The 13,522-nt window shown below is 39.8% G+C and overlaps 1 protein-coding gene across 2 annotated transcripts in view; it reads left to right on the forward strand.

Moving 5' to 3' along the window:
- The window catches only part of CCDC127 (coiled-coil domain containing 127), a 38,101-nt gene extending 27,734 nt beyond the window's left edge, over positions 1–10,367 (forward strand). The window contains exon 3 of one of the 2 annotated variants that reach the window (XM_072412015.1): positions 8,660–10,367. In XM_072412015.1, coding sequence (XP_072268116.1) covers positions 8,660–9,330 — 671 coding nt within the window. In that variant the 3' untranslated portion in view covers positions 9,331–10,367. Of the gene's footprint in view, positions 1–413; positions 7,689–8,659 lie in introns of those variants that run through there. The other variant, XM_072412016.1, reaches the window with a different exon arrangement.
- The last annotated feature ends 3,155 nt before the right edge of the window (positions 10,368–13,522 follow it).

Below are 13,522 nucleotides of genomic sequence, written 5' to 3' on the forward strand. Positions count from 1 at the left end.
TCCATCAAGCATGGAGTACACTGCCAGTCTGACCCCATCCTCGAAAACAAAGAGGAGAGACAGCGGGATTGGCTTTTTGGGACCAGGTACCATCTCATGAAAACCTTATAATTGACCTCCATTAAACAGCTCAACAAAAAAAAAATGTTTTCACTTGCCAAGGATTTTTCTATATATGTAGTGTATTTCAGGTCTGCTGAATCCAGAAATAATATCAGTTTCATTGAATTGGCTCTAGTTCTTGTGATACAGAAATCAGAATAGACAATTTTACCAACAACAAATGTTAACACAGCATATTAATAATCTTTATTCACACCGATATTTTGCATTTTATTTAATAAATGTAGCATTATTTTCATGAAACTTTCATTTGCCTTCTTTTTATTCATTCATTTTCTTTTTTTTTACAGAAATATGAATTCTTCAAGAAGAAGTTGTTTAAATGACTAATGTATTTTGCTACATTTGTGATGAATATTACCAGCAAAAACAGAGAAGAAACATTACAGAATTTGTGAAACCAGCATATCTTGCATATTTTGGTATTGGGCTTCCCATATGGCAGGGGTCAGGAACCTGTGGCTCTTTTGATGGCTGCATCTGGCTCACTGCCAAATCTTTAAGCCTTAGAAACACGTCTTCTATCTGCCGAGTGCAGGCCAAGCCCTCCGCATCGCATCCAGCACCCTTGGGACCCACCCTACCTTGCCCCGAAGCATCCGCGGCTGAACGGGCCTGAAGCTGCATCGTCCTCCGCAGGCAGCGGCAAATCGAGGCCCCGGCTTCCGCTTGGCTCCCGTCGGCGGCCCACACGAATCCGATCCCGGCGCATGGCTTTGCATCCTGCTTCTGCTGCCCTTGCTCTGCTGGGTGAGTCGTCATCTTGAGCTGGCGCCCTGTTTGTGGCCCCAACGAGGTACGAGGCATATTTCAGGCATGGTGCCACTTTCCACCAGTGGCCGAAAATCGAGGCCCCGGCTTGGGCCTAACCTGCCCTGACGGCCTGTAAGGGTCCATCCCACCAGCTACACCAGCAATTGGCTACCCTGCCTTCATTACCTCTGCCCTGCCCCACGGACCACTACCTGGGGTGGTATCCTCCTCACCTCAGTCAGCTAGCTAATTGCAGAAACCCTTTTATTGAAGAAGATGGCTAAAAGAAAAAAAGATGGAGTATCGTACTTTTCAGCAGGAATGGACAGAGGAATTCGCCTTTGTGGAGAGAGCAGGTTCTGCAGTGTGTCTAATATGCAATGATAAAATTGCATTGATGAAATGGTCAAATATAAAGCGGCACTTCGACACATGCCATACTACATTTGCATCGAAATATCCTGCGGGGGACGGCGGGAAAAAAGCATGTCAAGATCTATTGTGCAGAGTGCAAACTAGTCAGCAGCAACTCTGTGTTTGGACCCAACAAGGTGACTGGAATTCGGCTAGCTTTGCTGGTGCTTTAGCAATTGTGAGAAACGTAAAGCCATTCACAGATGGAGCGTATGCCAAAACCTTCATCCTTGATGTTGCCAATGAACTTTTTGACCACTTTTCGGATAAAGACAAGATGATCAAACGAATAAGACATGCCTCTGTCGGCAAGAACTGTTCACGGTCGTACCATCATGATGGCAAATCAAATTGAGGCAACACAAGTGAAGGACATAAATGCAGCACCATTCTTTTCTCTCGCTTTGGATGAGTCAACAGACGTAAGCCATTTATCCCAGTTCAGCATGATTGCAAGGTATGCTGTCGGTGACACACTAGGTGAGGAAAGTCTTGCTGCTTTGACTATGAAAGGGACAAGAGGGGAGGATTTATTCAAGTTTTTCACTGAGCTCGCTAAAGAACAATATCTACCGATGGATAAACTTATTTTGGTGTGTACTGATGGTGCTCCGTGCTTGGTGGGGAAAAACAGAGGATTCGTTGCGCTTCTTAGTGATCATGAAAAGAGACCAATCCTAAGTTTTCACTGCATCTTACATCAGGAGGTGCTTTGTGCTCAGATGTGTCGAGCAGCTTGGTGAGGTGATATTGCTGGTCATTCAGGTGGTCAACTTTGTTGCCCGAGCTTTAAATGATCGCCAGTTTATGATGAAATTGGGATTTATTATCCTGGTCTGCTACTGCACAGCAATGTGCGTTGGTTGTCAAGAGGGAAGGTGCTGAGCCGCGAAATCTGGACTTTTCTTGAAATGAAAAACATCGAGCATCCTGAAGTTCTATTATCTCGTGGACATGACTGAACATCTGAACCAGCTCAATGTGAAACTGCAAGGCGTTGGAAATACAGTCTTATCCCTTCAACAAGCAGTGTTTGCATTTGAAAACAAGCAAGAACTCTTCATCGCCGACATTGAAACAGGTCGTTTACTACACTTTAAAAAACTAGGAGAGTTTAAAGATGCATGCACAGCAAGTGACCCTGCTCAACATCTTGATCTTCAGCAGCTAGCGGGCTTCACATCAAATCTCCTGCAGTCATTCAAAGCGCACTTTGGAGAATTTCGTGAGCACACTCGTCTTTTTAAGTTCATCAACCATCCACATGAGTGTGCAGTGGACAGCGCCGACCTGAGTTACATCCCTGGTGTCTCCGTCAGAGATTTTGAGCTACAAGCTGCTGACCTGAAGGCCTCAGACATGTGGGTGAATAAGTTCAAGTCACTGAATGAAGATTTGGAAAGGCTTGCACGACAGCAAGCAGAGTTGGCGAGCAAACACAAGTGGGGAGAAATGAAAAAACTTCAACCTGCGGACCAGCTGATTGTCAAAATTTGGAACGCGCTTCCCGTCACATACCACACACTGCAGCGTGTGAGTATTGCTGTGCTGACAATGTTTGGCTCTACGTATGCATGTGAACAGTCTCTCACATCTAAAGAACGTTAAGACCAACCTACGATCACGTTTAACGGATGGAAGTCTCAACGCCTGCATGAAACTTAACCTCACCACGTATAAACCAGACTACAAAGCCATCAGCAAAATCATGCAGCACCAGAAGTCGCATTAATGGTGAGAAGTACTTTATTAATCATTGGTTAGCAACAGCATAACAACATTATTAAAAAGAATTCAGAGACTTATTGTACTTTAAAAGTGTTGGTCTTACATAAAATGCACACATTTACTTGTATTTAGTTTTAAACATATTGTATGGCTCTCACAGTATTACATTTTAAAATATGTGGTGTTTATGGCTCTCAGCCAAAAAGGTTCCCGACCCCTGCCATATGGTATGCAAAACTTGCTTAGAGTGTTTACGTCAGTGGAAAAATGGAAAACTGAAAAGTTTGAAATTTGGTGTACCCATGGTATGGCAGGAGCCCAAAAATCATCATAATGATTGGTATTTTTGTGCTGGGAATGTAAAAAGTTTCAATCCTTACAAGAAAAAGTGGGAGTACCCTGATTTGGAATCGTCTAGACAACCTGTGCCGCATGGAACTGATGTTCCCATACCAGTGTTCAGTACACTCCCTGATATTCCTGTATCCGACATGGTGAATAAGCAGGGTTTGGAGTGTAATCCAGGAGTTAGCAGTGGAAGTGAATATGAAGGAAGTGTTTCATCAAACCAGCAGTTCTCCCAAGAAAAGCTCAATGATTTATTATGTGACCTAAGTCTGTCAAAACAAACATCTGAACTTTTAGCATCCAGGCTAAAAACTGAGACCAGAAATTAAAATACCGGTTTATAGGAAAAGAGAGGTGACACTCCTACCATATTTCAGTGAAGATGGGGACTTTGTGTACTGTTGTAACATCCCTGGACTACTAGCCCATATGAGAGTACCATTTTTTTTTTTTTTTTAAATGTATTAGGTATTGGACATATTTCTGTGAATTTTGCCCAAGAAATATAGGTCTACAATGTAAAATAAATTTCCATGCAAAAAATTGTACCACTTTTTGCACGGAAATCTGGACAGAATTAAAACGCTAGGGGGGTTAAAGAAGAATATAAAAATATCCAAATGGTCTTACAAAAGCTTTGCTTTCATGAAAACCAATGGCCCATATGTGTTGATGTAAAAATGGTGAACTTCCTACTTGGACAGCAAAGTGGATACACAAAGTACTCATGTTTCATCTGCGTGACATGGCCTCCAAGGGAAAACATGAAAAAAGGTGCAGTGAACATCATTACCTTGGTTGACAAAGAAAAAATCATTCTCCCTCCACCACACAAAGTTAAAATTCTAATTCTGTCAGTTTTTTGATGCAAAAAGTGATCCTATTTTTTTTGCATAGAATTTTTGTTTATATTGTGGGCCTGTAATTCTTAGGATTAACTCGCGGGTATAATAATTATATTTATTTATTTATATTATAATTATAAATGACATAATACACAACTATAAATCATTATTATAAAAAATAATGAAATAGACCACAACAGTGTAATTTATAAAAAAAAAAAAAAAAATTTTATCAAAAACCTCTAACTGAAATTTTCCAAACAAGGGTGCAATATTATTGATAAATAATAAGATAAATTAAATGCAGTTTTTAGGGAAAAAAAATATTTACATTTTTAGTAGACAATCCTGGGTGTGGTAGATTTTGAAGCAGGGGTGCTGCACAAAGCCCAACATCACAGTCAGGACAGTAGAACCTGGTTTCCTTGCGTTTCTTCCTTCCTCTATCATCAGTCTTTGAGCAGCAAACCACGCACATCCTTGTAGGTGCTGCCTTTTTCTGGGTTGGTGGGATGTATTCAGTGAAGTGATGACCGGTCAGGCGTTCTGGGTTGACAAATGGTGGAAGCACGACGTCCAGGTCTATTCATAGCCACTGATGGTGTTTGATGGTTCTTGACTATGGATTCAGAAACTTGCAAAATGAAGTCTGAATGATTCACAGGCCTCTGATTTTTATTTTTGTACAGAACGTAGGCATTCCATAGGCACTGCTCAACTAGATGCCTGAAAATCTTCTTGTAATACTTCCTTTGCTGTTTCCTCATCGCTAGGTAGAATGTCATGGCTTGGTCAGCTCTGTTGACACCTCCCATGGTGTTGTTGTAGTCAATCACCACCTGTGGCTTCATCACTTCTTTCCCAAGTTTTATGTGTACCAGAACGGTGGAGGCATCATGTACAGTACTCATCAGGCACACATCTTTCTTGTCACGCCATCTCAGGGCCATCATCTTGCCTTTCTGCCAGGCAACAATTTCTCCTGTCTTCAGCTTCCCTTTTGTAACAGTGCTGGCAGGTTGCTCCAGTTAGCCCTAACGGTTCCATACCCATCTGTTCTGTGTTGCAGAAGGAACTCTTAAAGCTCAGGAGAGGTGTAGAAATTGTCAGTTATGACACAATAGCCCTGACCTAGCAATGGCTCAATGAGGGATAGGACTGAAGATGTGGCCAATCCAAAATGGCTGTATCTGGGGTTGAATTGTGTCCCTTTTCCAGTGTATAGTACCATATTCCAGATGTAGCCAGATGATTCGCACAGCATATAGGTCTTCACGCCAAATCGTGCCCTCTTTGAAGCAATGTACTGCACCCAGCTGAGCCTCCCCTTGTAGGCCATTAGACTTTCGTCAATGCTGACATCTCTTTCTGGCACATAGGTTTGCTGGAAATTTTGTAGAATAATCTGAGATACTTCCCAAATTTTCTTGAGTTTTGGTGCAGGATGGGTAGTCTCATCAAATTCTTCATTGTTTGCGAAGTGCAGGTACTTCATGATGAGGGAAAAGCGGTATTCTGGCATGACTGTGCCAAAGAATGGAGTGGCAACCATTTTGTTCTTGGACCAGTACCACTTCTGCATGGGTTTGCCCACAAGTCCCTGCAGGATCACCAAGCCCAAAAACAGCCAAATGTCATCCTTGGTCACAGGTTCCCACTTTCCGCTTCTTGCAAACCTCAGGTGTGGAGCACCTTGTTGTTGTCCAGCGTACCTGCATAAAATAAAAAAAGTATTTTAGGATATGTTTTTATAGTGTGAAGGTGGCAAGTAATATGTTAGCAAACACAAAGCAGCATATACGTTTGCATAAAAAAAAAAAAAAAAATTGGCAAAACATTTTAAAAAGTTAGCAAACACAGAGCAGCATACATGTTGGCATAACAACATTTAAAAAGTTAGCACAGAGCAGCACACATGTTAGCAAAAAAACAAATTAGCAAAAAATTTTAAAAAGTTAGCAAACACAGAGCAGCACACATGTTGGCAAGAAAAAAATTAGCAAAAAATTTCAAAAAGTTAGCAAACACAAGAGCAGTTTACCTGTTTGTCTCTGCAACAATTTTTTTGATAACTTCATCGGTAAAAAACAACTTCAGGTATGCCAGGGGGTCGTCGCATTCAGCCTCAATTTTCATCCCAGGTGTGCCGGTGAATGGAAATCTTGGCGGTGCTGCCTGGTCCGAATCAAGGTCAATAGGACACCATGTGTGCACAGGTTCAGAATCGTCGCTCAGTTCACTTTCGCTGTCCGATGACAAATTTCCTGGTGAATCACTATCGCTTGATTCCACAAAGGACTCCAAATCGCTATCACTGCTTTCAAAGTCCTCCAAAACAGCGCTTGCGCTGGCAAGATGTCGTTTGGATGTCATGCGGTCTGCAGCAAACAGTCAGGAACAATCAAGGTCAAAGACAAAGTGATAAAATGATACATTCAAGAAGTGATTTATAAGTGATCAAAAGGTCAGATCAAGGTCAGGCATAATAGTGGGCAAAATGTAAATCGGCACTGGGCAATGATGCTTGGTGCACTACAATATGTATTTGTACTTTTATGTTTTGATGTGTATTTCACTGTAAAAAAAATTTAAAAGCAGATTACATAGTAATAGTTGCCGGGTGACATTTCCCTGCGGTGGGGATGTCCCCACCCTGCTCACTCTCCTGCTCGCATCTCCCGGAGGCTGATCTCCGAGTGATGCGAGCAGGAGAGCAGCTGCAGTAGATCCAGGGGGTGCTGCCAGCGGGAAATCTCTGCTGGTATAACCCCCTGCATTTTACTATTGGTGATCGCATCTGCAGTTAGATGCGATGCACCATGCAGAAATCCTGGATGGTGCATCGCATCTAACTGCAGATGCGTGCAGCAGGGTGCTGGGGACCCGGGCGGTATAAAAGCAGATTACTCGGTAATCTGCTTTTAAATTTCCCGCCCAGCCACGCCTCCGATGGAGAAGCGCCCCGCCATCACAGTAGGATCGTGCGATCGCTGCTGGAGCGCGGGGCTAAGGTAAGGGGGACCCCCAAAGTTACCCCGAGTGTGACTCGGGGTTACCGCTTTTTGCTTTATTTTCCCACCCCGAGTCATACTCGGTATGGAAACTATAGTCTTATACTGCCCACTATTGACAAGTGGACATAAATACACATTACAGAAGTGGCCTTGTAAGCAGTATTCTCCCTAGATACATTGTTTCAGGCCAATCAAATAAGTTATAAAAATCAACAACTTGCTACACTGCCTACCCTTCTTCCTACTACCTTCTACTTCTCCTCATCTCTGAGGTCTAATGTTTGAGAGTCTAGATATATGTGTGCCAAAAAAAATTTGGCTCTGTGTGTACAGCCCTGTTTTAAAAATTTCCACACATTGATGAAATTCTAAAAGATGCTTTTCCAACTTTGTTATAATACACTAACAGGTGATGGTGGAATAATTAGTAGCAGGGAAATGTCACAAATAAGAAATAACAAAATTTGCTAAAATAAATCATCCTGGAGCACTTGCAAGCCACTAACTAAAATTGCAGTTAAAAGGTTAAGGGGCATAAATTCCCCCTATATAAGTACGCAAAGAGAGCACTCTTTGCGTCTTAAGGAAAAGAAGTTTAATCTCCACATAAGGGGTTCTTCACAGTAAGGTCTGTAAAAAAAAAAAAAAAAAATGTGGAATAGGCTCCCTCTGGAAGTAGTTTTTGCAGATTCGATAAATTGCTTTAAGATAAAGCAAAATTCTTTTCTAGAAGCACAGAATATAACTGGATAATAGTCTAAAGCTACATACACACTTCCAATTATTATCGTTGGAAAACGAACGACGAACGTTCATGCACGATATATATGAACGATCGTATAGCACCGATCCTGCACATAGAGTTAATGACACGCTCGTTCGTAGATATTGTACACACAATAGATACGATCGTTTGAGCGATAGAGGAACTATGTGCACGACAGGAAAGTGACGGACGTTCGTTCATCACGCATGCTCTGAACATGGACGATCAACGAACGACCGTACACACGAACGATGGTCAACGATCGTCGTCCAATCCGATCCGTCGGTCCGGTCGTTCGTTTCCAGCGACTTTCCTCGTTCGTCGGCGTCGTTGGTTACTTTTTTACGAACGATTTTTTGCCCAATCGATCGTTCGTCGTTCGATTGGAACGATAAAAATTGGAAGTGTGTACGCACCTTTAAAGTAATGACACCAGAGACTGTTGATCCAGGGAACATCTGATTCACCTAGGTCTGTATGGTTGCTTTGTGAAAGATTGTTGATTCTCCATTTATCATTGTCCTTTTGTTTAAAGAATATATATAAGAAAAGATAACTGTTTTTGTGTGTGTATATATGCGTGTAGCAAAAATATTGCACAACTGGTAACTGCAGCATATGATCTTTCCTTCAACGTAATATGTCTCTAAAATTCTTCTGCTCTGCAGGATGGATCTGGTCAAAAGAATCAGAAAAACAAATTAGAGAAGCAAAACTAGAGTATCAGAGGAAAGTGGACAATATCCATAAAGATCTGGAAATGAAATATCAAGACTTAGTTGTTGAAAACCGACATACAGTGGCTCATTTGCAAGTTGAGCTTGAAAAAGAAAAGAACCGGACACAAAGTTACCGTAAAGCTCTTATCTCTCAAAGTCAGAAATTAGTTGAAGAGAGAAAGCTCTTGGAATATGAGCAAGACAAGTTAAAGCAAGAAATAAAAGCAGCCCAAAGGAATGGAGCATCAGGATCATTGTATGCAAGCTACCTTAAAAAAGAGGAAGAATGGCAAACAAAAGCAAGATGTTTACTTATTGAATTTGAAGAAGCCCTCAAAGAGAGGCAGGACATTTACTGCAGCTTTGTAGCACCAAGAAAAAAAAGAATAGAAATAGAAAAAAAACTGCTTGTTAAAGCTGCAACCAATCCGGTTGCAGTAGAATTAGGAATGTCAGAAGGCTTGGAAGATATTTTTAAACATGACACCCACTGTGCTGTATTGTTGAACATCAATAAGCATGAAAATGGTAGATTGATGTGGGTGTATTTAAAATACTGGGAACTGCTATTGGATTTAAAAAAATTCAAGAGAACTGAAAGAGCAATAATTGGGAAGTAATGTGTGTTTAAACTATACACACCTTATATCTATATACCTGTTTAAGCAATTGCATGGTAAATAAACCTATTTACATTTAAGAAAATATATAATAATGTTCAAAGTTCCTCCTGCTGAATTTGAATTTCAAGCATTGCTTGCAACAGTTGTCTGGCTTTTTATAACCTAATAACAAGCTAACGTCTTAGTGTTTGAAATTTGCAAGATTTTTTTTATTGGGGACAAGTGTTGAACAAGAGATTGGGAATTTGTAGATTAATTCCTGACAGGAAAATTACATTTTTTTGCCAACCCTGGAAATTTGTGGTATTAGAATAAATTTAGTTCAAAGACAGGGTTTTCTTTGGCAACATTTTTTTTAGTGTATTCAGCAGAAATCAATAATACATTCTCATAAATGTGAAACAACAAACAATGTCAATAGTACAGATTTATCAGGTACTTCCTCACCCTTGGAGGTTAATTACCCAAATCTTTTTGTAAATATCCACAGTAAAATTTAGAGAAGTATTTCCTCCTATCTAGAGGTCATTTACCTCCTATGCTAGACAGAGACAAACTATTTTAAATTGCATAGAACATATAACATATACGTATTTCTGATGCAGCTTTGTTAACCTGACGCATTTCGCCCAATCTAGGCTTCCTCAGGGGTGATGCTACATATATTGATGTTCAAAGCTGTTTATTGAAGGCACCTAAATGTTAAATGGATATCTGTTCCAATGGTATATAGATATTTAGGTGTTTTATTTCTTATTTTAATTGATGCCTAAATTACTTTTAATGGAATCTGTTATCAAAATAATTATTGTCACATATAATCCTGAGGTTTGATGTTATATAGTATCTCAGGAATCAAAACAGATATCCTTATATGTGTATCCAATTCAGATAGTCCTGTTCCTTCAGTGGTAACTTAATTAGTTTGTACATTTTATTATGTTTCAATATACTTTATAAGGATGTGTATATCTGCTTAGAGCAACCATGACTGAATAAATCTGATATAATAAATAATAGTAATAATAAACTGACTTACAGTGTCCTTACTTGCATACATTTGTCCTTTTATTAAGTAAAATTAAATGATCTATCTTTCTTCAGCCTGCATATAAGACTGTTTCCTCCTAATATACAGGGATTTGTTGCAGGTTCTCCTAATTGAAATCTGAAAGGAATAAGTATCATAATAATAGGGTGTATCTTTTGGATTATGAAAATAAAATACTAATATATATTGAATATTACAAATGATTTAGATAATCTCTTATCCTTCTAAATATGCATGATATCTCCACTGAAGAAATAAACAGGTATGGGATATATCCCTAAATAGGAATCCCCTATTGAACCTATAATGAATAGAACATAACAATAAAGGTTTGTTAAATCAATGCCCAAGTATGTTTTGCCTTTGTTTGGATCTTTCATGTACCCCTGTATATGTCTCTGAACTGGAAACAGTGTGAGCCGCTGCCACATTCAAAAGCAGAAAGCCGAATAGTAAGAGAGCTTCCTGAGCCGCCCATATATGGATTCATGGGTCGGCGTTCCGGAAGTCCCTCTACCATGTGCACGTCGGGCAGCATGGGCGGCGTGCGTATGACACATCTGATAGGAGGACAATCCCATAGGATTCCGCCCATCATGACGTGAAAGCCAGGGGAAAGGGGAGGGGGATGAGAAGAGATGGGGAATCCCGAGCAGGTCCACCGGCTCGGTGCCACAACTCCGTGCATCTGGATGATGCACAGAAAAGAGCACAGCGCACCCGTCCAAAAGAATGGGCACGTGGGAATACAGCAAGATGGGGTGACATTGTCACTCCCATCCGCTCTGTGTGCACTGACCCATTTCATCTCATAGTATGCCATTAACCACTGTGTTGCCTGTGGAAACAGAAGGGATATGGAGGGGCGGTGGGGCTGTGTCCAAAGCAGATACTACAAATATCAATACACATCTGATCTTTTTTGAGAACATACATTACAAATAATTTCTTAGTTTATGTACAGTGAAAACACACAGAATAGCTGTTTTTACAACAAATTGAATTACATACCAAGTTATCCACACAGAAGGCTACATTAGTGATTGCATATATACGTTCATAAATTCGTTGTTTAAACTTCCTTTTAGTTTTCCTTATATAGAATCTAACACATCTACATGTAATGAGATATATAATCCCTTTAGAGTCACAGTTTACATGTTTCGTTACTCGTTTTTGTCCATTATTGCAACATAGGGTTCATAATGGCTATGTACTAACAGATTTTTTATAGATTTTGATTTTTTTATATGTCACTTCTGGTTTGTTTCCTATGTGTGTCCTAATATTGGGGTTACCCAGAAGGATGTTCCAGTGTTTTGATAGAATCTTTTTTTATATTGGTATGTTCTTGATTGTACCTAATGATTAAATGAACTTTACCTTCTTCCATGGATTTTTTAGGGTTTTTTGTTTTTCCACAAATTAAGTTCTCTTTTCAGCCGACTAGCTTTGTAGTAAGATTTTTTTCAAAAGTTTTTTTCTGTAGCCTTTCTGTAACAACCTTGAAATTTATTTCTGATGTACAATTCCTTCTTAATCTTAGCATCTGACTGAATGGACTACTTCTTAAAAGGGGTTTTGGATGTGAGCTTAGGGCATGTAAGATTGTATTGCCCGCTGTTTCTTTTCTAAAGAGAGTAGTTGTGATTTTATGATCTTCCATAATCATCACATATACATCTAGGAAGGGTACTTTGTTTTTATGTGAATACATAGTGAATTTTAGGGTTGAATCTGTTTTTCTGAATGGACCTAAACATGTTTTGAATATCATCAATGTATCAACGCCATAAGTATATCTGGGTTGCAAAAATGGCAAAATTAGGGTCTAAAAATAGTTCTCTTTCCCACTCACCTAGGTATGGGTTTGCGTATGATGGGGCACATTTCGTCCAAGCTAAATTCTTACCATTTAGGTACCAATTTAGTTAAAAAAAATAAATGTAAAAATAGCAAAGTTTGCAGGAATGTAAATATTTATTAATTTCCTTGATCTCTTTAGGCTAAAAGACATACACTTTGTAGTTGAAATGAGCAGATGATTTTGGATGTGAAAAGGTTTGAGTAGTCTGTCTGTATTGCTTATAAAATATAATAATTTTGATTTATATTTTGATTATTCAGAGAAGGATAGAAACAGACAACAGATCTGTCTCTATCCTTCCCTGAGTATATCTTTACTCATCAGGCTAGGCAATATATTATATTTTCTTCACTTTAGAAATCCCTCCCATCATTTAAGTTTTTAAAATAAAAACATAGAATCTCCTAACGATGAATTGTTAAATGTATAACAAGGTACACATGCTAGGGTTATCTTTAATCCTTGTTTCATTGCTTAGGGAGTCACTGCCTGACTTTTTCCAGGAAATTGATTTACCATTTGGGGAAGGAATAATAACAATGATAACCATAAAACTTGCACCATCAGGTTGCTTGTGACTTGTGAAACAAGTGGCTCTGAATAAGTGGAGTTAAAAAATACAGGAGTTGTGAACTAAATGAGTTGAATCTTTAAAGAATCTGCAAACTGTAAGTAATGCAAAGCCTTATGTGAAGATGTGCTGGTAGCAAACCCAGTGGTGGCAGCCCTAGAAGTTACTGCTACCCCTAACAGCCAGGTGAGCAGCCCATCTAGTAAGGGTGGGGAAGAAAATGCTGGAAGGTGTAGACAAACGGTTGTCATAGGGGATTTTATGATCAGGAGGACTGATAGAATTGTTTTTCGCCCAGATTCCTTTAACCAAATGGTTTGCTGTCTTCCTGGTGCCAGGGTACTGTATATGGTGGACCGAGTAGACAAATTACTGGGAGGGGCTGGGCATGACCCAGCTGTCTTGTTCCAAAGAAGATGGAGGATCCTTAAAAATCAGTTTAGAGAACCAGGTTTTAAGTTTAAGGAAAGGACCTCCAAGGTTATATTATTTGGAATATTGCCTTTGCCATGCGCAACAACGAAAAGATAGCGGGAGCTTAGACAACTAAAAAGATGGTTTAAGTCCTGGTGTAAAAGCAAAGGGTTTGGAAAGGCTTTTCATTGGGCTACAACCTATGTGCAAGAGATAGGTTGCACCTAAATTGCAGGGGGGCTGAAGGGGGAAAGATTTATGGGAATGTTGGAGGGATAGGGTCTCT

The sequence above is a fragment of the Pyxicephalus adspersus genome, chromosome 5 (assembly GCF_032062135.1).
Source record: "Pyxicephalus adspersus chromosome 5, UCB_Pads_2.0, whole genome shotgun sequence".
In the NCBI taxonomy this organism is placed as follows: Eukaryota; Metazoa; Chordata; class Amphibia; order Anura; family Pyxicephalidae; genus Pyxicephalus; species Pyxicephalus adspersus.